Source organism: Scyliorhinus canicula, chromosome 7, assembly GCF_902713615.1.
Source record: "Scyliorhinus canicula chromosome 7, sScyCan1.1, whole genome shotgun sequence".
NCBI classification, from domain to species: domain Eukaryota; kingdom Metazoa; phylum Chordata; class Chondrichthyes; order Carcharhiniformes; family Scyliorhinidae; genus Scyliorhinus; species Scyliorhinus canicula.
This window is the reverse complement of record NC_052152.1, coordinates 195,647,662-195,669,296: the sequence shown is the minus strand read 5'-3', so window position 1 is coordinate 195,669,296 and position 21,635 is coordinate 195,647,662. Positions and strand designations below refer to the sequence as shown.

Sequence of the window (21,635 nt, the reverse complement as noted above, 5' to 3'; positions counted from 1 at the left end):
CCACTGATTCACGTTCAACACGTCTACATCCTTCCTTAAATAAGGAGACCAAAACTGCGCACAGCGTTTGAGATGTGGTCACCAACACCCTGTCTAACTGAAAAATAACGTCCTTACTTTGATGTTCAATTCCTCACGTAATAAAGGATAGCATTCCATTAGCCTTATTAATTACTTGCTGTACCTGCGTACTAACTTTCTGTGACTCATGCAGCGAAGTTATGCACATTGGTCGGAAGAATAAATGAGTTGAATATTATCTGAGTGGAGAAAGACTGCAGAAAGCTGCAGTACAGAGGAATTTGGGGGTCCTCGCGCATAAATCACAAAAGCTAGCATATAAGTTCAGCAGGTAATAGGGGAGACAAATGGAATGTTGGTCTTTATTTCAAAGGGAATGGAGTATAAAATTAGGAAAGTCTTGCTAAAGGCACTTGTTAGACCACAGCTAGAATATTTTGAAAAGTTTTGGTTCCCTTATCTAAAGAGAGGTATACTGGGATTGTAGGCAGTCCAGAGAGGATTCACTAGGTTGATCCTGAGTATGGAGGGATTTTCTTACGAGGAGAGATTGAGTAGGTTGGGCCTGTACTCAGGGTGGCATGTGGCGCCGTGGTTAGCACTGGGATTACGGCATTCACAACCCGGGTTCGAATCCCGGCCCTGGGTCACTGTCCGTGTGGAGTTTGCACATTCTCCCCATTTCACCCCCACAACCCAAAGATGCACTCCATTTGTTAGGGCAGCACAGTAGCACACTTGGCTAGCACTGTGGCTTCACAGCGCCAGGGTCCCAGGTTCGATTCCCCGCTGGGTCACTGTCTGTGCGGAGTCTGCACGTTCTCCCCATGTCTGCGTGGGTTTCCTCCGGGTGCTCCGGTTTCCTCCCACAGTCCAAAGACGTGCAGGTTAGGTGGATTGGACATGCTAAATTGCCCCTTAATTGGAAAAATAAAATAATTGGTTACTTTAAAACATTTTTTTAAAAGTATAATTTTTTTTTTTTAAAGGTTGGGCCTGTACTCATTGGAGTTTAGAAGAATGAGAGGTGACCTTGACAGGGTAGATGTGAGAGGTTGTTTCCTCATGTGGGATAATCTAGGACCAGAGGGCATAACCTCAGAATAAGTGGTTTCCCATTAAAGACGGAGATGAGGAGGAATTTCTTTTCTCAGAGGGTAGTGAATCTGTGGAATTGTTTACCATAGAGGGCTGCAGAGGCTGGGTCATTGAGTACGTTCAAAGCTGCGATAGACAGATTTTTAATCAGTGAGGGAAGCAAGGGTTATTGAGATAAGGCGGGAAAGTGGAGTTGAGGATTATCGCATCATATCACATCAGTCATGATCTCATTGAATGGTAGAGCAGACTCGATGGGCTGAATGACCTATGGCTTATGGTCTTATGCACAAGAACACCTACATCCCTCTGCACCTCGGAATTCTGTCGATTTAAGTCATACTCTTTTTCTATTCTTCCTGCCAAAGTGAACAACTTCACATTTTTCCACATTATTCTCCATCTGCCAGATTCGTCCCACTCACTCAACCTACGTGTGTCAGTCTGCAACCTCCTTATGCCCTCTTCACAACATACTTTCCCATCTATCTTTGTGTCATCTTCAAATTTATCTACCATTTCTTCACCCCCCTGATTTAAGTCACTGATATAAATTATAAAACATTGAGGCTCCAGCACGGGCCCCTGCAGGATTCCATTAGTCACAGCCTGCCAATCAAAAAAAGACCCATTTATGCCTACTCTCTGCTTTCCGCCAGCCAGTCAATCTTCTATCCGTGCTAATATGTTACACCCTACACCATGAGCTTTTATTTTCTGCAATAACCTTTGACGTGGCACCTTATCAAATGTGTCCTGGAAATCCAAGTGTGACATGTCTACGGGTTCCCCTTTATCCATAGCATATGTTAATCCTTCAAAGAACTCCCCCTTTGTTTTTGACCCACAAGTGATGAGAATCCAGTCTTGCAGTTGTATGTTGTGACAGGAATTAAAACCTTGTAATGTTGTTCCACGTGTCAATGATGATTTCCTACCTTTACCTCTCTTTACTGCAGAAATTTCGAGGTTTTTTCAATCTTAACGAAAGCACAGACCCGAGTAAGGATACGTGTGCCATCCTGACCGTGGAGGGCCGGACATTTCCAGTTGACATTTTTTATACTTTGAGGTACATTGCGGGGCTCTGGGGTAGGAGCACGGGCTTGGGTTGGTGGATAATTCTCTTCAAGCAGTTTCCGCCACCGTGAGGCTGCAATGCTAACCACTGTGCCACCGTGCTACCGACTAATTAGAATTAATGGAAAGAATGGCACTGCTTGTGATGAGACAGAAATGAGCTGATGCCAGGTTCCAGTCAGCCCAACCCCAAGACATTGGCGCGCGCGTTCCTCCGGGTAGTGTCTTCAGCCCAATCACCTTCAGCTTCTTCACTGATCTTCCCTCCAGCATTAGGTCAGAAGCGCTGCTGTTTGCACAATGTTTAGTATCATTCATGACACCTCTGATGCTGAAGCAGTCCGTGTCCACATACAACAAGGCCTGGACAATATTCAGACTTGAGCTGATAAGCAGCAAGTAACATTTGCATGTGCCAGGCAATGACCATCTCCAACAAGAGAGAATCTAACCATCTACCCATGATACTCATAGGTATTACCGACACTTAATCTCCCACCATCAACATCATGGAGGTCACCATTGACCAGAAACTGAACTGGACTAGCCATATAAATATGTGGCTACAAGAGTGGGTCAGAGGCTGAGAATCCTGCGCTAAATCAGTTGCCTCTTGTCTCCCAAAAGTCTGTCCACCATCTGCAAGGCACAAGTTAGGAGAGTGATTAAATACCTTTCTGGAGTGCTTGCCCGGATGACTGTGATTCCAACAACACTCAAGAAGCTTGACACGACCCAGGACAAAGCAGCCGTGTGATTGGAACCCCAACTACCACCTTCAACATCCACTCCCTCCAACATTGACACACAGTGGCAGCAGAGTGTACCGCATACAAGGTGCACCGCAGTATTTCACCAAGGCTCCTTCGAAAACCGCAACCTTCACCACCTAGAAGGACAGGAGCAGTAGATGCACGGGAAAACCACCACCTAAACGTTCCCAACCAAGCCACACGCCACTCTGACTTGGAAATGTATTGCCGTTCCTTCATTGTCATTTGGTTAATATCCCCCCATAACAGCACTGTGGGTGTACCTGCAGCAGTTCAAGAAAGTGGTGGCAATTAGGAATGGGCAACATGTTGGCCTTGCCGGCAGTGTCCATATCCCATGAATAAATATTTAAAGTTTGATTAGGTCATCCAGGTGAAAAGTGGCCAGGTTGCCTTTTGTGCTGTCAGTCAGTTGTGTAACTCAGCCAGTATCGATCTTCAGCTCGCAAATTAACTGCATTTTATGTGTTAATATCTGGAAAACTGCATGATAGGCAGGACTATTATAGCCTGTGCATCGAACCTGTGCAGGAATTGAAATGTATGGAGTACACTTGTTACCACCTTCTGAGTTGAGAAGGCACAATAATACTCTTTATTAATGTCACAAGTAGGTTTACATCAACACAGCCATGAAGTTACTGTGAAAAGCCCCTAGTCGCCACACTCCGGCGCCTGTTCGGGTACACTGAGGGATAATTCAGAATGTCCAATTCACCTAACTAGCACATCTTTTGGGACTTGTGGGAGGAAACTGAAGCGCTCGAAGGAAACCCAGGCAGAGATGGGGAGAACGTGCAGACTCCGCACAGACAGTGACCCAAGCCGGGAATTGAACTTAGGACCCTGGCGCTATGAAGCAATAATGCTAGCCACTGTGCTAGAGAGAAAAAGACAGTGAGGGTGATTTTGAGCCCACATTAGCTGTCAACGTAAACGGCTACATGGACCCAAAATCTCGCATGAGTCAGAAAGCAACGTAACAAGATTCCTGCCCTCATTCCAATAACTTTAAATATAATTAAAAAGGGTTCCCCGCAATATGTTCCCCCTCACTGAATATTCATATCTCGCCAACATGACGTCATATCGGCAAGGTTTACAACAGGTATTTTAAAATTTGAAGCACTTGAGGGGAACCCTCTGGGGGCACAAAGTTAGGTATAGCCCCCAGGGGGTGGGGGGAGAACATGCCCGGGCTGTGCCCACGGCCCCCTGAAAGTGCCAGCCTGGAGTGAGAGTGGAGGGGGTGGTTTGATCACCCTGCTCCTTGTTGGGGGGAAGGAGGGTCTAAAAGCTGCCACCTGGTCCCTGCATGGTGACCATAAGACATAGGAACAGAATTAGGCCACTCAGCCCTTCGAGATTGCTCCGTCATTCAATCATGGCTGATATTTTTCTCATCCGCATTCTTCTCCCCATAACCCCTGATCCCCTTTTTAATCAAGAACCTATCTATCTTTGTCTTAAAGACACTCAGTGATTTGGCCTCCACAGCCTTCTGCAGCAAAGAGTTCCACAGATTCATCACCCTCTGGCTGAAGAAATTCCTCCTCATCTCTGTTTTAAAGGATCGTCCCTCTAGTCTGAGATTGTGTATCCTCTGGTTCTAGTTTTTCGGACTAGTGGAAACATCCTCTCCACGTTCACTCTATCCAGGCCTCGCTGTATCCTATAAGTTTCAATAAGATCCCCCCCTCATCCTTCTAAACTCCAACGAGTACAGACCCAGAGTCCTCAACTGTTCCTCATATGACAAGCTCTTCATTCCAGGGATCATTCTTGTGAACCTCCTGTGGACCCTTTCCAAGGCCAGCACATCCTCAATGTTCCACTCAATCCCTTCCCATATTTGTCGGGAGACACTCGAAACATGAAAGGTAAAGTCGCCATGGTCCCAGATGAACATAGGCTGCTTTCCCCTTTGAGGGGGGGGGGAGAGCTGACTGGTGGCGATTTAACCTGAGGATCACCACACCTCAGGCAAGGGGCAAAGTGGAGAAGGCGGGGCTTCATGAGTATCCTCAGTCGGTACGGGAATTGAACCCACACTGCTGGCCTTGCTCTGCATCCCAAACCAGTTGTCCAGCCAACTGAATATGATGGGATGGGGAATGATAACTTCATGGCTTAAACACGCAACCTAGATTTTAGTACAGTATTAAGAGTGCTGGCGTTTGGAGGGTACAGAGACCCTGTCCTCTCTGGGAGAAGCGAACAATCCGATGGCACTTTCCAAAGGACCCTGACCGATATTTATTCCTCAGTCAGCATCACCAAATGCAGATTATCTGGTCATTTATCTCATTTCTGTTTGTGGGACCTTGATGCACACAAATGTTATAAACATGTTTCTTACACACTTCAAAAATACAAAAAACCCTTTTGGGGTATTCAGTGATCATGAAAGTTGTTAAATAAATTCTCAACACCTTTTTATTTTCTCCCCATTTTCCTCCCCTCTTTTCCTCCCATCACAAAATCACAACTCTTCTTTCAAAAATTTTTTTCCTTTCAATGTGTCACGTTTCACTCATTCCACATCATCCTCTGTCGTGGAGAATGTCAGCAGGCATCCTTATTGTGACCAGCAGGAGGTGCAGCAGAGTAAGCCTTTGCTTTGACCTCGTTGCTTCTTTCTGGGGCACAGCTAAGATCAGGAATTTGATTTGGGTGAGGAACTGAGAGTTTGGGTTGGTGGGAGGTTTGAGACTATCACGGAGACAATTTTCTACTCGTCATCAAATTTCACACAAAACTCTTTAAACCTTAACTGCCTATTGTAATGCGATTTTTCTTTTTTTTTCGTACCCCTAGTCCAGTTCCTGATTACGTGAAAGCTACAGTGGACACAGTTACGAAAATCCACCAGAATGAGGCAGACGGGGATATTCTAGCATTTCTAACTGGCCAGGTACTTCTTTTTTCCCTTTTCATCTAATTGTTTTCTTCTGGCTTGCTAATTGGTTGGTGCATGGATGTTAACGGCATTGGGAAAGAAACTTACGGGGGCGGCATGCGGCGCAATGGTTAGCACTGGGACTGCGGCGCTGAGGACCCAGGTTCAAATCCCGGCCGTGGATCACTATCCGTGTGGAGTTTGCACATTCTCCCCGTGTCTGCGTGGGTTTCACCCCCACAACTCAAAGGTGTGCTGGTTAGGTGGATTGGCCATGCTAAATTGCACCTTAACTGGAAAAGAAAAATAATTGGTCACTCTAAATGTATCAAAAAAAAGAGAAAGAAACTTACTACCCGGGGTTTTGTGGCCTCTAAAGGAATGGCCATATTGTTTTAGTAATGATTTGTTGGGGACGCTGTTGTAACCACCTATGCGCACTGACTTTGAAAACCTGCAGTTCCCCTCGATGACTTTTTTGGCCAGTGTTCTCCCCTCTGTCTCGCTTGAAAGTCTGCCAGACACTGTAACCAGGTTGCTCTTCAAAATTTTGGTCAAGTGGCTATTGTCAATGTGCAAATGTGAGCCGACTACTGTCGATTGCAGCCCGATCTCAATCTGTTCTCATTCACTTACTGGTGCTTTCAGTTGAGCCACTGGATGGTCACAAGTCACAATAATAATATTTAATGAAAAAAGAAAATCGCTTATTGTCACAAGTAGGCTTGTCACTAGGGGCTGGTTTAGCACAGGGCTAAATCGCTGGCTTTGAAAGCAGACCAAGGCGGGCCAGCAGCGCGGTTCATTTCCCGTACCAGCCGCCCCGAACAGGCGCCGGAATATGGCAACTAGGGGCTTTTCACAGTAACTTCATTTGCAGCCTATTTGTGACAAGCGATTTTTTTTTTTTTTTTAATAAATTTAGAGTACCCAATCATTTGTCCAATTAAGGGGCAATTTAGAGTGGCCAATCCACCTAGCTTGCACATTTTTGGGTTGTGGGAGCGAAACCCACGCAAACACGGGGAGAATGTGCAAACTCCACACGGACAGTGACCCAGAGCCGGGATCGAACCTGGGACCTCAGCGCCGTGAGGCCGCAGTGCTAACCCACTGCGCCACCGTGCTGCCCTTTGACAAGCGATTTTCATTTCATTTTTTCATTTCAAATGAAGTTACTGTGAAAAGCCCCTAGTTGCCACATTCCGGTGCCTGTTCGGGGAGGCTGGTACGGGAATGGAACCGTGCTGCTGGCCTGCCATGTTCAGCTTTAAAAGCCAGCTATTTAGCCCTGTGCTAAACCAGCCCCTATCACAAGTAGGCTTACATTAGCAGTGAAGTTACCGTGTAACACCTCTAGTCGCCACACTCCAGCACCTGTTCGGGTACACAGAGGGAGAATTCAGAATGTCCAATTCACCTAACCAGCATGTCTTTTGGGACTTGTGGGAGGAAACCGGAGCACCCGGAGGAAATCCACGCAGACACGGGGAGAGCGTGCAGACTCCGCACAGACAGTGACTCAAACCGGGAATCGAACCTTGGAGCCTGGCGCTGTGAAGCAACAGTGTTACCCACTGGGTTACCGAACCGTCCAAAAGCTTTGCCGAAACCCGGGATCGATCCAGGGACCTTTCAATCTTCCCAACTGAGCTATTTAGGCGCCATAGCAGAAAACATAGCCAATTCTTCTCTCATAGATTCAGGCATTACTTCTCCAGGTATTCATTCTCAGAATATGAACAAGTTCAGGGCAGAATTTGAGTGATCCCTTCCAATCCGTGATCAGGATGCTTGTAGCCAGGTGTGTGCATTTTTTTACCCTCTGAGTGATTTGTGTTTTCCACCTGAATTTCAAATACATTCCAGCAGCAGGCTTTTTGATGATTTAAAAAAATAAATAATTGTTATTTATTATCACACGCTTGCCCAGATGTACAGAACGTGACGTCACAATTACTCATCTCGCTCTCATTTTCACACGCATAAGGATTAGATACAGGTTAAGTTAAAGCGGGAATTAAAACTGGAATTTAGAATTCCAGTCGCTTTGCGGATCTAGGCCTACTTTTTAGTTGTGTTGATACTTTAGTTAGCGTGGAGGTGTTTTAGAAAGAAAGGATTCTCATGAAGTTGAAATGAAATGAAAATTGCTTATTGTCACGAGTAGGCTTCAAATGAAGTTACTGTGAAAAGCCCCTAGTCGCCGCATTCCGACGCCTGTTCGGGGAGGCTGGTACGGGAATCGAACCGTGCTGCTGAGTAGCCTCTTGCAAATGAATAGCCAGGATATTTGTTCACGGGTGGACTTGGAAGCTGGAACAAATAGAGTACTTCAGCTGCATTAGACAAAGTCTAAAGATCCCCTAGGCCTCAAATAAAAGCAAAATACTGCATATTCTGGAGATCTGAAATAAAAACAGAAAGTGCTGGAAAGGTAGTTCCGAAGAAGGGTCATTTGGGCTTGAAACATTAACTCTGTTTCTCTTTCCACAGATGTTACCAAACCTGCTGAATTTTTCCAGCGCTTTTTGTTTTTCTTCCAAATTCCTCAAATACTAGTTCATCCTTAAACAATGGGATGTTTAAAGTACACAGGTGGCTGCGAAGTATCCTTCTGCAGGTCTGTGTTTAACTAAACACTGGCCACAGAATCGATTACTGTCCATAGTTCAAATTTCCATCGTTTAAAAAAATTTTTTTTTTACAGTACCCAATTATTTTTTTTTCCAATTAAGGGGCAACTTAGCGTGGCCCAATCCACCTACGCTGCACATCTTTGGGTTGTGGGGGTGAAACCCACGCAAACATGGGGAGAATGTGCAAACTCCACACGGGCAGTGACTCAGAGCCGGGATCGAACCTGGGACCTCGGCGCGGTGAGGCAGCAGGGCTAACCACTGTGCCACGTGCCGCCCTAAATGTCCATCCTTACATGTTAAGTTGCATCCATCTTAACATGAGTTTGTGGCCACTTCTACAAAATATAATCTTACAGTCCATAATATCCAATATCTTCAAGCTTGTACTGTGTTTGACAAATGTTATCTGCAAAGCTGGCATTTATTACCCATAGCCAGTTGCCCTTAAAGATGTTGGTTGGTCTTCTTGGGGAGTTCCAGGAATTTGACCCAGTGACTATACAGCGAATATATGTTCAAGGCGGGTGAGTCGTAATAATGTTCCCATGCATCTGCTGCCCTTATCCACCTGGATCAAGATGATCACAGGTTTGGGAGTTGCTTTGATTAAATATTGCCTCGTTTCTGCAAGTGCAACCTGTAGATGGCATAGACTGCAGCTGCAGTACATTGATGGTGCAGGGAATGGATGTTGAAGATGGTAAATGGGGTGCCAATCAAGCAGACTGCTTTGTAGCTCACGTATCACTAAATAGCTAAAACCATAGCCGTGTGGTCAAATCTGTTCTATATGATTCAGCTACTAGTTAACCTCATTAACCATGCACTGCAATGTAAACAGCAAGTGAAGCGGGAGATGCACTAGTTGGTTTGCGTTTTATAATATCTGGCAAAGGCACTGCGTGATAACAAATTCAGTTGCTCAAAGAAACCAGAGTCTGCAAAGCGTATTGATTTTTCAGTCGTGAAGGCTGGGAGGGGAAAGGTTGCTGACAGTAATGTTAGTTGCCAGGCAACCATGTGGTATTTGCTCGCACTAGATCTCCATTGACTGACAAATGGAGCCAGTGGCAAAAGCCTATGTTGCCTTAAAGAGGAAAGCATCCCTTCGGGTTATTATGAATTACTGGCAGAATATTTTCCCATATATGTCATTATAAGCCTCAATCCAAAGTCCCCTTCTTGGTAACTCCTCACTCATTAACTTGCTTTTGGGGTAAAGCAGTGAGTGACTGTCTTGTATCCCGCATCTAATTAATATAGAAACCCACAAATGTTGCATCAACAAACTTCCTTTGATAAAATTAATGGCTTGTGTAATTGTTCTGAGTGCCTGGAATTGATCTAACAAATGTTTGCATTGAATGTTTAAAAATAAATGCTTTATCAATAACCTGTGCTGTCGTGATAGCTTTCCGCCTCATTCCCCCCCCCACATCCTGTGGCCGCTGACTCGTACACAGGTGCTGCCAGGTCTCTGGTACCTCAAGCAAGTGGCCATTTGTTTTGTGTGAATCGAGACAGTGAGCAATGGTAATCGGTTTGAAAGTGGGGTCGTCATGGCTGAGCTCCAACTTGCTCTGCTCCATATATGTACCCACGAGTACTACTGGCAGTAAGTTGTTAGGCAGCAGTCAGGAATGACAGGATCTTATGAATTTGTTGTGGCCATGCCCAACAACCCCGCATCCCCACACAACTTTGCCTATGACACTCAGTTTCTGATGCCTTAACCAATTTCAGCCAGGATGGCAATAGAGAATTGCAGTCAGCTTCAACTCCTGGGAGCAACTCAAAAACTTCATACGAAAGGAGACAAGGACATATCCACAACCGCCACGACAGACGTTACTGGAAGAGTTACTGGACACAAGCATCCTAGATAAAGGGAACTGTAGCGACATGTATGAACGACTGGTAGAAAGGGCCGACACCGTACTGGACGCAACAAGAAAGAAATGGGAGGAGGACCTGGGGATTGAAATAGGGTGTGGACTCTGGAGCGAAGCACTTCATAGGGTCAACTCCACCTCCACGTGCGCAAGGTTCAGCCTGACGCAACTAAAAGTGGTACATAACAAGAACTCGTACGAGTAGGTTCTTCCTGGAGGTGGAGGATAGATGTGAATGGTGCCAAGGAGGCCCGGCCAACCATACCCACATATTCTGGTCTTGCCCCAGACTTGCGGGGTACTGGACAGCCTTCTTCGAGGCAATGTCCAAAATGGTGGGGATGAGGGTAGAGCCATGCCCAAGAGTGGCGGTCTTCAGGGTATCAGACCAGCCAGATCTATTCCTGGGGAGGAGGGCGGACGCCCTTGCCTTTGCCTCCCTGATCGCCCGCCGTAGAATCTTGTTCGGCTGGCGGTCAGCAGCACCACCCAAAGCTGCAGACTGGCTGTCCAACCTCTCAGAATCTGACGAGGAAACAGTAACAAACTTGGCAGCTACAGGAGCCGAGAACAAGGAAAATCGGGCGAAAGGCGGGACGAACGGCTGAAGCGGAGGTGATCGCCAGACGACAACGGCAGCGAAAACCGTCCGGGAGAAGCAAGCGACAACACCAATACCAGATCCATTCGCGTATTGCCCTCTGTAATTGTTCTGCATTTGTTTCCCCGGCGCCCAAATGTATATGTACCCTCCCCCCCCCCCCCCTCCTCCAGTTTCCCTGCCTCCCACAAACAGATGCCTACTGATGTGCTAAAAACAACACTGCCAATTGCACAGAGCTGCTGTTGTTGAACTAGCACATAATACCCTCCCAGTTATTTTATTCTAACTTTTTTTGTTGTTTGTTTCGTTTTTTGTGCGTGTTCCCTTCTCTTCTATATGTATTCTATTTTGTGTACATAATGGTAAATATACTTTATTCAAAAATCCAACAAAAAACATTTATTAAAAAAAACTCCTCTTGGGCGAGGGAGTGGAAAAACCTCATTGAATATCCAGTTCCTGATTTCTGGCTTGGGTCACTGTCTGTGCAGAGTCTGCGTGAGTTTCCTCGGGGTGGTCCGGTTTCCTCCCACAAGTTCCGAAGGAGTTGTTTGTTAGGTGAATTGGACCCTCGGTGTACCCAAACAGGCACCAGAGTGTGGCGACGAGGGGATTTTCTCAGTAACTTAATTGCAGTGTTAATAATAGAATATACGGTACAGAAGGAGACCATTTGGCCCATCAAGTCTGCACCAGCCCTTGAAAAGAGCACCCCACTTAAGCCCACACCTCCACCCTATCCCCGTAACCACACCCCACCTTTTTTGGACACTAAGGTCAATTTAGCATGGCCAATCCACCTAACCTGCACATCTTTGGACTGTCGGAGGAAACCCACGCAGACACGGGGAGAACGTGCAGATTTTGCACAGACAGTGTCCCAAGCTGGGAATCGAACCTGGGACCCTGGAGCTGTGAAGCAACTATGCTAACCACTGTGCTACCGTGCTGTCCCGTGCAGTTAATGTAAGCTTACTTGTGACAATACAGATTATTATTATTAAAACTCAAAGCCTGGGTTTAGATGTGGAGATAGTAGCTTCAGAGCGAGAAACAGCGCAGATAGAGGCGGACCTGATGAGTTAAAATGGGGAGGGTGGGCAGGGAAGGGAGCAGCTGAGGGCGGAGCTCTGCAAAAACAGAGTGAGAAAAGAAAGAGTCACCAAGTTTTTTGGTTGATAAGTAACTGATTATTTGAATGATCGATTCTAAATTGCTTTCAGATTAAAGGTAAATAGGAGAAATATTTTACAAATTAAATATCTAAAGGTCAGTCGGAAATTTAAAAAAACACAACTGAAAAATGAATGGTATAAAATCAAGATGCTGGGTCAGACAAGGTGTTGTACCTGCACGATATGGGAGCTGGTGGACCCCATTGAGGTTCCTGATGACCACATCTGTAGCGAGTGTTGGTTGCTCCGGGAACTCCGGCTCAGAGTTGATGAGCTGGAGTCTGAGCTTCGGACACTGCGACACATCAGGGAGGGAGAGAGAGTTATCTGGAAGCTGTGTTTCAAAAGACAGTCACCCCCCGTTAGATTAACTACCTTGAATCCTGCTCCTAGTTCGTATGTTCGTATGATAGGGACTTGGGCAAGGTAACAGGTGGGTGCTCAACACCCAACAAGCATCATCCCATCACAAGTGATGAAAATAAAAGTGAGAGAAATAAATTAATGCAGCAAGTCACCTTTTACTGAAAATTATTTTGAAGATCTAAAAGTTTGTAAAAATCAGATTCAATGTACAATTTATAAAAGCAAATGGCAGCTGCTCTAATCATGATGAGAAATAAGTGTTTTAGTTGCTAAAACTCCTGGTTTTCATTACTGGGGCATACTTGTTTATTTTTAATCACATTTTCTTCAGATATAGATCATTAGGACAAGCATCTCGGCTGTAAGATGTCGGCAATGGATGTATATCCTAAAGGCAATGTGGCTTTAATACCCCCCCCAAGTGCACTTTTTGTTTCCTTTTCTATTTATAAATTCAAAGTCCCCAATTGTTTTCCAATTAAAGGGCAATTTAGCATGGCCAATCCACCTACCCTGCATTTCTTTGGGTTGTGGGGGTGAGACCCACGCAGACACGGGGAGAACGTACAAACTCCACACAGACAGTGACCCGAGGCCGGGAGCGAACCGGGGTCCTCGGTGGCATGAGGCAACAGTGCTAACCACTGCACCACCGTGCCGCCCCAGTGCACTATTTTTAACGCATTTGTAACACTTCAAATTAATGTTAATGCAGTTGTTGGCCGGTTTACCTTGAATGCTTTAATAACCCAGGCACAAATTAATGTAGCTGCTTTAATAGGCAGTGCAAAAATAGAACACCGAGGGAAGTAAAGATGTTTGGTCAGTTTTTTTAAAAAATGACAGAAGAGGAAATGATGAGTGGTGCAGACTGAGTAGGAGAAAGCGAAATAGCCACAATTTTATGACGGTTTCAGTTATCTTTTAACATGGTAGATGTAGAGTGTTGCAGAGTAAAACTAGTAAATGCATTGAGATTCCTTTTCAGTCATATTTTCGCTCTGCAGGATGAAGTGGAGATGGTGGTTTCCATGGTGATAGAGCAGGCCCGTGCTCTTTCTCGCAGCGGGATGAAGAAGCACCTCCGTGTTCTCCCTATGTATGCAGGGCTGCCTCCTGGCGAACAGATGAAAGTCTTTGAAAGAATGCCCCCTAACTGCAGGAAGGTGAGATTGCGCACGCACACACACATCTCCTGTTAGAAGTGGCGTCCAGCTCCCAGTCACTTCATTATATTTACTTTGGCCAAAATCTATCCTGCGGTGACTGACTTCAATCAGGGTGGGAGTGGACACATTGCCGTTGGTGCCTGAGCTAGCGAGGGCAGAATCAGCCAAAATATCTCTTCCGAGTCACCATATAAGACGGTTGGGATCAGGAGGGGACAGAATCAATTTGGTAGCGATGCTTTCCATGATCAAATCGTCTGCCTACACTCATTGACCAGGGTAGTTAACATATGAAGAATTGCTGAAGTACTAAAAGATACGCAGTGACCTTTACGCCATACTCTGTCAAAGAGCCAACACCTTTAAAGAAAGAAAGAAATTCCACATATATTTCACTTATATTTAACGTTTTATGTCCTCAAATGTTTTAGTGCCAAATAATTATTTCCTAACTGTTGTTTTTGTAGGGGACAAAGGGAAGATTTGGTAGGCGTGTGCAAGATTATGACAGGTTTGAGTAAGGTAGACAAAGAAAAGCAGTTCTCAGTTGCTGATGATACAGGGCCGGGGGGGGGGGGGGGGGGGGGGGGGGGGGGTGGGTCACAGGTTTATGGCTTTGGCAAGGGATGCAAGAAGAATGTGAGGAAGAAATGTTTTACACAGCGACCACTAATGGCCTGGAGCATTCTGTCCAGAGGATGATGGAAGTGCAGATGAGCAATGCTCTCATCAGGAAATTGGATGGACACTTGAGGGAAATAAACTTGCAGTGCTACGAGGATAGAATGGGGGGAGTGGGACTGACTGGATCGTTCAACCGACAGCTGGCATGGACCTGATGGGCTGAATGGCCTCCTTTGACCTGTTTTGACTCTGTGAAATGTGGAAGCCAATGTCCACACAGCAGTGTCCCACAAAGAGAGAGCGAGGTGATCTGCTTTGGTACTGCTGGTTGAGGGCTAACCATTGGGCAACATTTGAGAACTCTCCTGCTCTCTTTGAAAAGTGCTCGGGGACCTCTCATGAACAGGCAGATAGGAACTCCATTTATAATAACAATAATCTTTATTACTGTCACAAGTAGGCTTACATTAACACTGATGTAGAGATGTCGGCGTTGGACTGGGGTGAGCACAGTAAGAAGTCTTACAACGGCAGGTTAAAGTCCAACAGGTTTGTTTCAAACACGAGCTTTCGGAGCACTGCTCCTTCCTTCATTCACCTGAGGAAGGAGCAGTGCTCCGAAAGCTCGTGTTTGAAACAAACCTGTTGGACTTTAACCTGGTGTTGCAAGACTTCCTACTTTACATTAACACTGCAATGAAGTTACTGTGACAGTCCCCTCGTCGCCACATTCCGGCACCTGTTTGGGTGCACAGAGGGAGAATTCAGAATGTCGAAATTACCTAACAAGCACGTCTTTCGGAGCTTGGGGGAGGAAACCGCAGCGCCTGGAGGAAACCCACGCAGACACGGGGAGAACGTGCAAACTCCACACAGACAGTGACCCAAGCCGGGAATCAACCTGGGATCCTGGAACTGCGAAGCAACAGTGCTAACCACTATGCTATTGTGCAGTTTGAACATCTCAGAAAAACGCTTCCTTGCAACACTCACACAGGGCTGCATTAAATTGTCAGGCTGTGTGCTCGAGTCCTAAAGTGGGGCTTGAACCCTGAAGTTGAGGGCACTGTATCACCTGCACTGGCTCATTTGCATGGTTAACAGGCAGATCAGGTGGCTGTCGGAATGATTTTAAATGGATGTCCTTTGCAGACAACACCACAAGCTACAAAAAAAAGTTTGAATTTTATTATTATTTCGGGGGCAGCATGGTGGTGCAGTGGTTAGCACTGCTGCCTCACGGCGCCGAGGTCCCAGGTTTGAACCCGGCTCTGGTCACTGTCCGTGTAGAGTTTGCACATTCTCCCCGTGTTTGTGTAGGTTTCTCCCCCACAACCCAAAAATGTGCAGGCTACGTAGATTGGCCACGCTAAATTCCCCTTAATTGGAAAAAATGAATGGGGTACTCAAATTGTTTTTAAAAATTATTACTTCCTGTATGCCACAAGCCAAGTGATTTGTTCCAAAGTTCAATTTACACTCTGTGTGGACAGTTTTTTGTTGTGTAGTACATCACTGTGTCAGCATGTGGCGCTGTCCCCTTGCATCTTCTAAACCAGGGACAGTGAGAGCTTGATCATGCAGTGGAAAAAGAGGCTGTTCAGCCTGACATGCCTGTGCTGGCTATTTGAAAATGCTAATCCCCCAGCTCTTGCCCCATAGTCGTGCAAATATCTTCCTTTTTGTGTATCCAATTCCTGCTTTGAAAGTTACAATTGAATCTGCCTCCACCACCCATTCAAGGAGGCATCTTTCAGATCGTAACAACTAGCTGCGTAAAGACAATTCTCTTCCTCAGTTCCTCTCTCTGATTCTTTTGGCAATTCGTTTCAATCTGTGCCCTCTGGGTACTGACCTTCCCGCCACTGACTAGCTTCTCTAGTCGCTCCACATAAACTGAAGTTCCTCAGCCCTGGTATAGGGGCAGCAGGGTAGCATGGTGGTTAGCATAAATGCTTCACAGCTCCAGGGTCCCAGGTTCGATTCCCGGCTGGGTCACTGTCTGTGTGGAGTCTGCACGTCCTCCCCCTGTGTGCGTGGGTTTCCTCCGGGTGCTCCGGTTTCCTCCCACAGTCCAAAGATGTGCGGGTTAGGTGGATTGACCATGCTAAATTGCCCGTAGTGTCCTAAAAAGTAAGGTTAAAGGGGGGGTTGTTGGGTTACGGGTATAGGGTGGATACATGGGTTTGAGTAGGGTGATCATGGCTCGGCACAACATTGAGGGCCGAAGGGCCTGTTCTGTGCTGTACTGTTCTATGTTCTATAATCCTAGCAAATCTCTGCATCTGCTCGAGAACCTTGACATCCTTTCCAAGTTGTGGTTATGCAATACTGCAGCGAGTTATAAAGATTTAGCATCGCTTCCTTGTTTTTGCACTTGACGCCTCTATAAAGACACAGCACCGGTTGCATATTTCCTCCTTTCTCTTCGCAGATAGTGGTGGCCACCAACGTTGCCGAAACCTCAATCACAATTAACGGAATTGTTTTCGTCATTGACTGTGGCTTTGTGAAGCTCAGAGCCTACAATCCCAGAACAGGTATTGAGTCTCTCGTGGTCACCCCAGTCTCCCAGGCTTCTGCAGCTCAGCGAGCGGGGCGGGCTGGTCGAAACCGCTCAGGAAAGTGCTTCAGGCTGTGTACAGGTAAGAAAGTACCTGACAGTAACGTTAACTTAAAGCAATCCTGAGGCTCGCTGGATTAGACGTGAAACCGGCCCTGGTTTACGCGATGGAGCACTCCACTGGACAATGCATGCATCCATGTATTTCTTTACAGGAAATTAGTTTTTAAAATTTTATGTCAAAAGTAAATAGGTGTTTACATAGTATAGTATACATCCACACACTCACATGCACCTCCTCATACAGCAATTGTACCGACTCCACTGCTTCAGGAGGCTGGGTCGGAGTGTCAAGTTTTTTTTGGGTTTTTAAAATAAATAAATTTAGAGTACCCAATTCATTTTTTCCAATTAAGGGGCAATTTAGCCTGGCCAATCCACCTACCCTGCACATCTTTGGGTTGTGGGGGCCAAACCCACACAAACACGGGGAGAAAGTGCAAACTCCACATGGACAGTGACCCAGAGCCGGGATCGAACCTGGGACCTCAGCGCCGTGACGGAGTGTCAAGTTGAAAGATTAAAGGACGAGGAAGACATGAGCGTTCCTTCTTTCGCTCCACCTTCTGCATGTGGACCGATTCCATAAGAAAGGAGCTTGCTCCAGACGTGGGTGTATCTTCTACGGCAGGCGTGTAGCCCAGCTGTTACTTTTACACAGATCCATCTGTTTAAGTCTGACCCTTCCACCGCTAACTGCATTGAAATGCTTTGCTTTTGCTTTCGTGTTAAGCTCTGACTTTCGGTGCACTCATGCGTTTGGAGGAAATGTCTCTGCCTTTTCAACAGATATGTTAATCTCTTTATTTTAAACTGGGTTTCTCCTTTATTAATATATGAATGCTGAATGAGTTTGTGTACTGATACTTTACAAATCCAAAGGATGAAAGGAATCCCAGTGACAAAATGAAAGACCTTCCTGTCCTTATCTTACAAGGGTCATGGTACCAGCTAGTGTGCAACATTTCAACGGCAGAGTTAACCATCACTGATTGCCCCCAGATTTATGGACAGTGAATTAAGCTGCTGAAATCCATGACTTTTTTTGTAATTATAAATTTAGAGTACCCAATTCATTTTTTCAAGAACAAGAAAAAACAACAACGAAAAGTACAGCGCAGGAAAAGGCCCTTCGGCCCTCCAAGCCTGTGCCGACCATGCTGCCCGTCTAAACTAAAATCTTCTACACTTCCTGGGTCCGTATCTCTCTCTTCCCATCCTATTCATGTATTTGTCAAGATGCCCCTTAAATGTCACTATCATCCCTATTTCCACCACTGGCACACACTGTAGCACAAGTGATTAGCACTGTGGCTTCACAGCGCCAGGGTCCCAGGTTCGATTCCCCGCTGGGTCACTGCCTGTGTGGAGTCGGCACGTTCTCCCAGTGTGTGCGTGGGTTTCCTCCAGGTGCTCCGGTTTCCTCCCACAGTCTAAAGACATGCAGATTCGGTGGATTGGCCATGCTAAATTGCCCTTAGTGTCCAAAAAGGTTAGGAGGGGTTATTGGGTTACGGAGATAGGGTGGAAGTGAGGGCTTAAGTGGGTTGGTGCAGACTTGATGGGCCGAATGGCCGCCTTCTGCACTGTATGTTCTATGTTTTTTTTAAAAAACACCTTCTCCGGCAGCAAGTTCCAGGCACCCACTACCCTCTGTGTAAAAAAACTTGCCTCGTACATCTCCTCTAAACCTTGCCCCTCGCACCTTAAACCTATGCCCCTAATAATTGACCCCTCTACCCTGGGGAAAAGCCTCTGACTATCCACTCTGTCTATGCCCCTCATAATTTTGTAGACCTCTATAAGGTCGTCCCTCAACCTCCGTCGTTCCAATTAAGGGGCAATTTAGCGTGGCCAATCCACCTACCCTGCACATCTTTGGGTTGTGGAGGCGAAACCCACGCAAACACGAGATAATGTGCAAACTCCACAGGGGCAGTGACCAGAGCTGGGATTGAACCTGGGACCTTGGCGCTGTGAGGCAGTTGTGCTAACCACCACGTCACCCTGAAATCCATGACTTACCATGTGATACCCCAGTGCAATTTCTGTATGTCCTTCTGAGACAAGTATTGGGGATCAAACTGTTTCAAACACCTCCCCTTGTTATAGAGCTAGCTGCGGACATGATTGGTATCCCATCCAGAAATATTCTATCCCTCCACCACTGGCACACAGTAGCAGCAGTGTGTACCCATCTATACGATGCACTGCAGCAACTCGCCAAGGCTCCGTCAGCAACACCTTCCAAACCTGTGACCTCTACCATCTGGAAGGGCAAGGGCAGCTGATACCTGAGAACCCTACCACCTGGAGGTACGCCTCCAAGCCGCCCACCATCCCAAGTCGGAAATCTGTCGCCGTTCCTTCACCGTCACTGGGTCAAAATCCTGGAACTCCCTCACAAACAGCACCGTGGGTGTAGCTAAACAACGTGGACTGTAGTGGTTGAAGAAGGCAGCTCATCACCACCACCTCAAGGGCAGTCAGGGATGGGGGCAGAAATGCTGGCCTCGCCGGCGATGCCCACTTCCCCGAAAACAAATTTAGAAAAATTAACGGCCTCACTTAGCTTTCTGAAGTTTCAGCATGCAACCTGGCAATTTGGAGTGCAGGCTTCAGGATGTTTCTCATGTTTTTTTTTTCTTCTAATTCCCGTGCCACGTTAGAGGAAACCTTTGAGAAGCTGCCGGAATCCATGGTGCCAGAGATGCAGCGCAGCAACCTTGCTCCAGTCATACTCCAGCTAAAAGCACTGGGCATTGACAATGTGCTGAGATTCAATTTTCTGTCTGTAAGTAATTACTGTATCTCTCGCTAACATCTATTTATTATCAAGCGAATGTAATCCAGAGCGTGAGGCCAGCAGAACTGAAATGTGAAGCTTGCGGGTTAAGTCTTCCAATAGGAATTTGTTACAGCTCGTGAAATTAGGCCACGAGCAAGCCTGCTGAGTTACTAATGGTCGATTGCAATAAGTAACTTGAAATGAGGTTCTTTGAATCGGGGATGGTGCAACGGGTGAGGGCTCCCGTTCTACGGTAGCTCTCTCTTTGCATTCTCACATCAATTTAAAATGATATAATCTGCACATGAAACTTCTACAATGGGGTGACTGCCTCAGCATTGGAAGAGCCTTCTCTCCGCTGAGTCTCACATGCCACACCTCTGTGTGGATATCTTGCTGTTTAGGAGGGGTAGGGAGCATCTGAATAAAATGCTCTCACTGCAACGCTACATATGTCGAATTGACATGATACAGTTGCACCCTAAGAGTTTCATTTGCTCCGGGTTAACAACCGTATTGAGTGATGCGTAAAGTAATTTTGTACAAAGCCCGACAATAATCACAGAAAATGCTGGAAAGCACTTCGCAGTTCGGGGAGCGTCTGTGGAGTGGGAAGCAGTTAAATGCTGGAAAATACTCAGTTACATTCTGTTTCCGTCTCCGCAGATGCTGTCTAACCTTCTAAATGTTTTCCAGTATTTTCTGCTTTTATATCAGGTTTGCAGCCTCCGCAGTAATTTGCTTTTGTGCAAAGCGCTGAGCTACCAGAGTAAGAGGAACGCTCACATGTACTGTAATTACTGTCTATTTTAAATAAAACACAGCAGCCACTGCGGCACAATTAGTTTGTGCTAAAAGTGACCCTGGAACCTCAGCCAGCGATGATAATTATTGAGTCTGATAAGGAAGAGTGTGAGGCGCAGTCTAGAATGTTATAATGAAAAGTGGGACATTTCAGAATGTGCGATTCTGAGGGTGTGGGGCACATCGCAGAGCAAAGTGGAGCACATCAGAATGTTAACGAGAAGTGTGTGAGATATCAGATATCGGGGGCCGGTTTAGCTCACTTGGCTAGACAGCTGGTTTGCGATGCAAAGCGAGGCCAGCAGCGGGGGTGCAATTCCCATACAGGCTGAGGTTATCCATGAAGGCCCCGCCTTCTCAACCTTGCCCCTCACCTGAGGTGTGATGATCCTCAGGTTAATTCACCACCAGTCAGCTCTCCCCCCTCAAAGAGGAGAAAGCAGCCTATGGTCATCTGGGACTATGGCTACTTTACCTTACTTTGCAATGAGAGGGTCGGGACCTATCAGAGTTTCAGAATTTTGTAGCTAAGCATGCAGTATATCACAGTGTTACTGTGCCAGATAACCATCAGAATGTGGCGCAGTGGGGTAGCCCTGCTGCCTCACGGTGCCGAGGTCCCAGGTTCGATTGAGGCTCTGGGTCACTGTCCGTGTAGAGTTTGCACATTCTCCCTGTGTCTGCGTGGGTTTCGCCCCCACAACCCAAAAATGTGCAGTGTAGGTGGATTGGCCACACTAAATTGCCCCTTAATTGGAAAAATGAATTGGGTACTCGAAATTGTAAAATGAAAAAAAAGAATGTTACTGTGAGAGTGGGGGATATCAGAATTTTACAGTGAAAAGTGTGGAATATTTCTGTTACAATGAGAGAGCTGGGGTGTATAAGGACGTGTTACAATGAGAAGTGTACCACACTGGGAGGAGGGTGGTGACATTATTGGATTAAGACACAACACAAAAATTATAATTGCTTGCAAATGTAAGAATCTTATAACAGTTTATGCAATAAACCTTGAGTATGTGTATGCTATATAAACTCTGGGGTTGTGATACCCATGAAACAAGTCAAACACCT

General features: G+C 46.2%; 1 protein-coding gene across 1 annotated transcript in view; it reads left to right on the top strand.

The window, feature by feature from the left end:
* dhx35 (DEAH-box helicase 35) overlaps window positions 1-21,635 on the top strand; it is a 91,958-nt gene that overhangs the window by 43,009 nt on the left and 27,314 nt on the right. Inside the window, exons 9-13 of the mRNA XM_038803593.1 lie at window positions 2,079-2,191; window positions 5,790-5,886; window positions 13,558-13,716; window positions 16,778-16,988; window positions 19,636-19,760. Coding sequence (XP_038659521.1) covers window positions 2,079-2,191; window positions 5,790-5,886; window positions 13,558-13,716; window positions 16,778-16,988; window positions 19,636-19,760 — 705 coding nt within the window. The remainder of the gene's footprint in view (window positions 1-2,078; window positions 2,192-5,789; window positions 5,887-13,557; window positions 13,717-16,777; window positions 16,989-19,635; window positions 19,761-21,635) is intronic.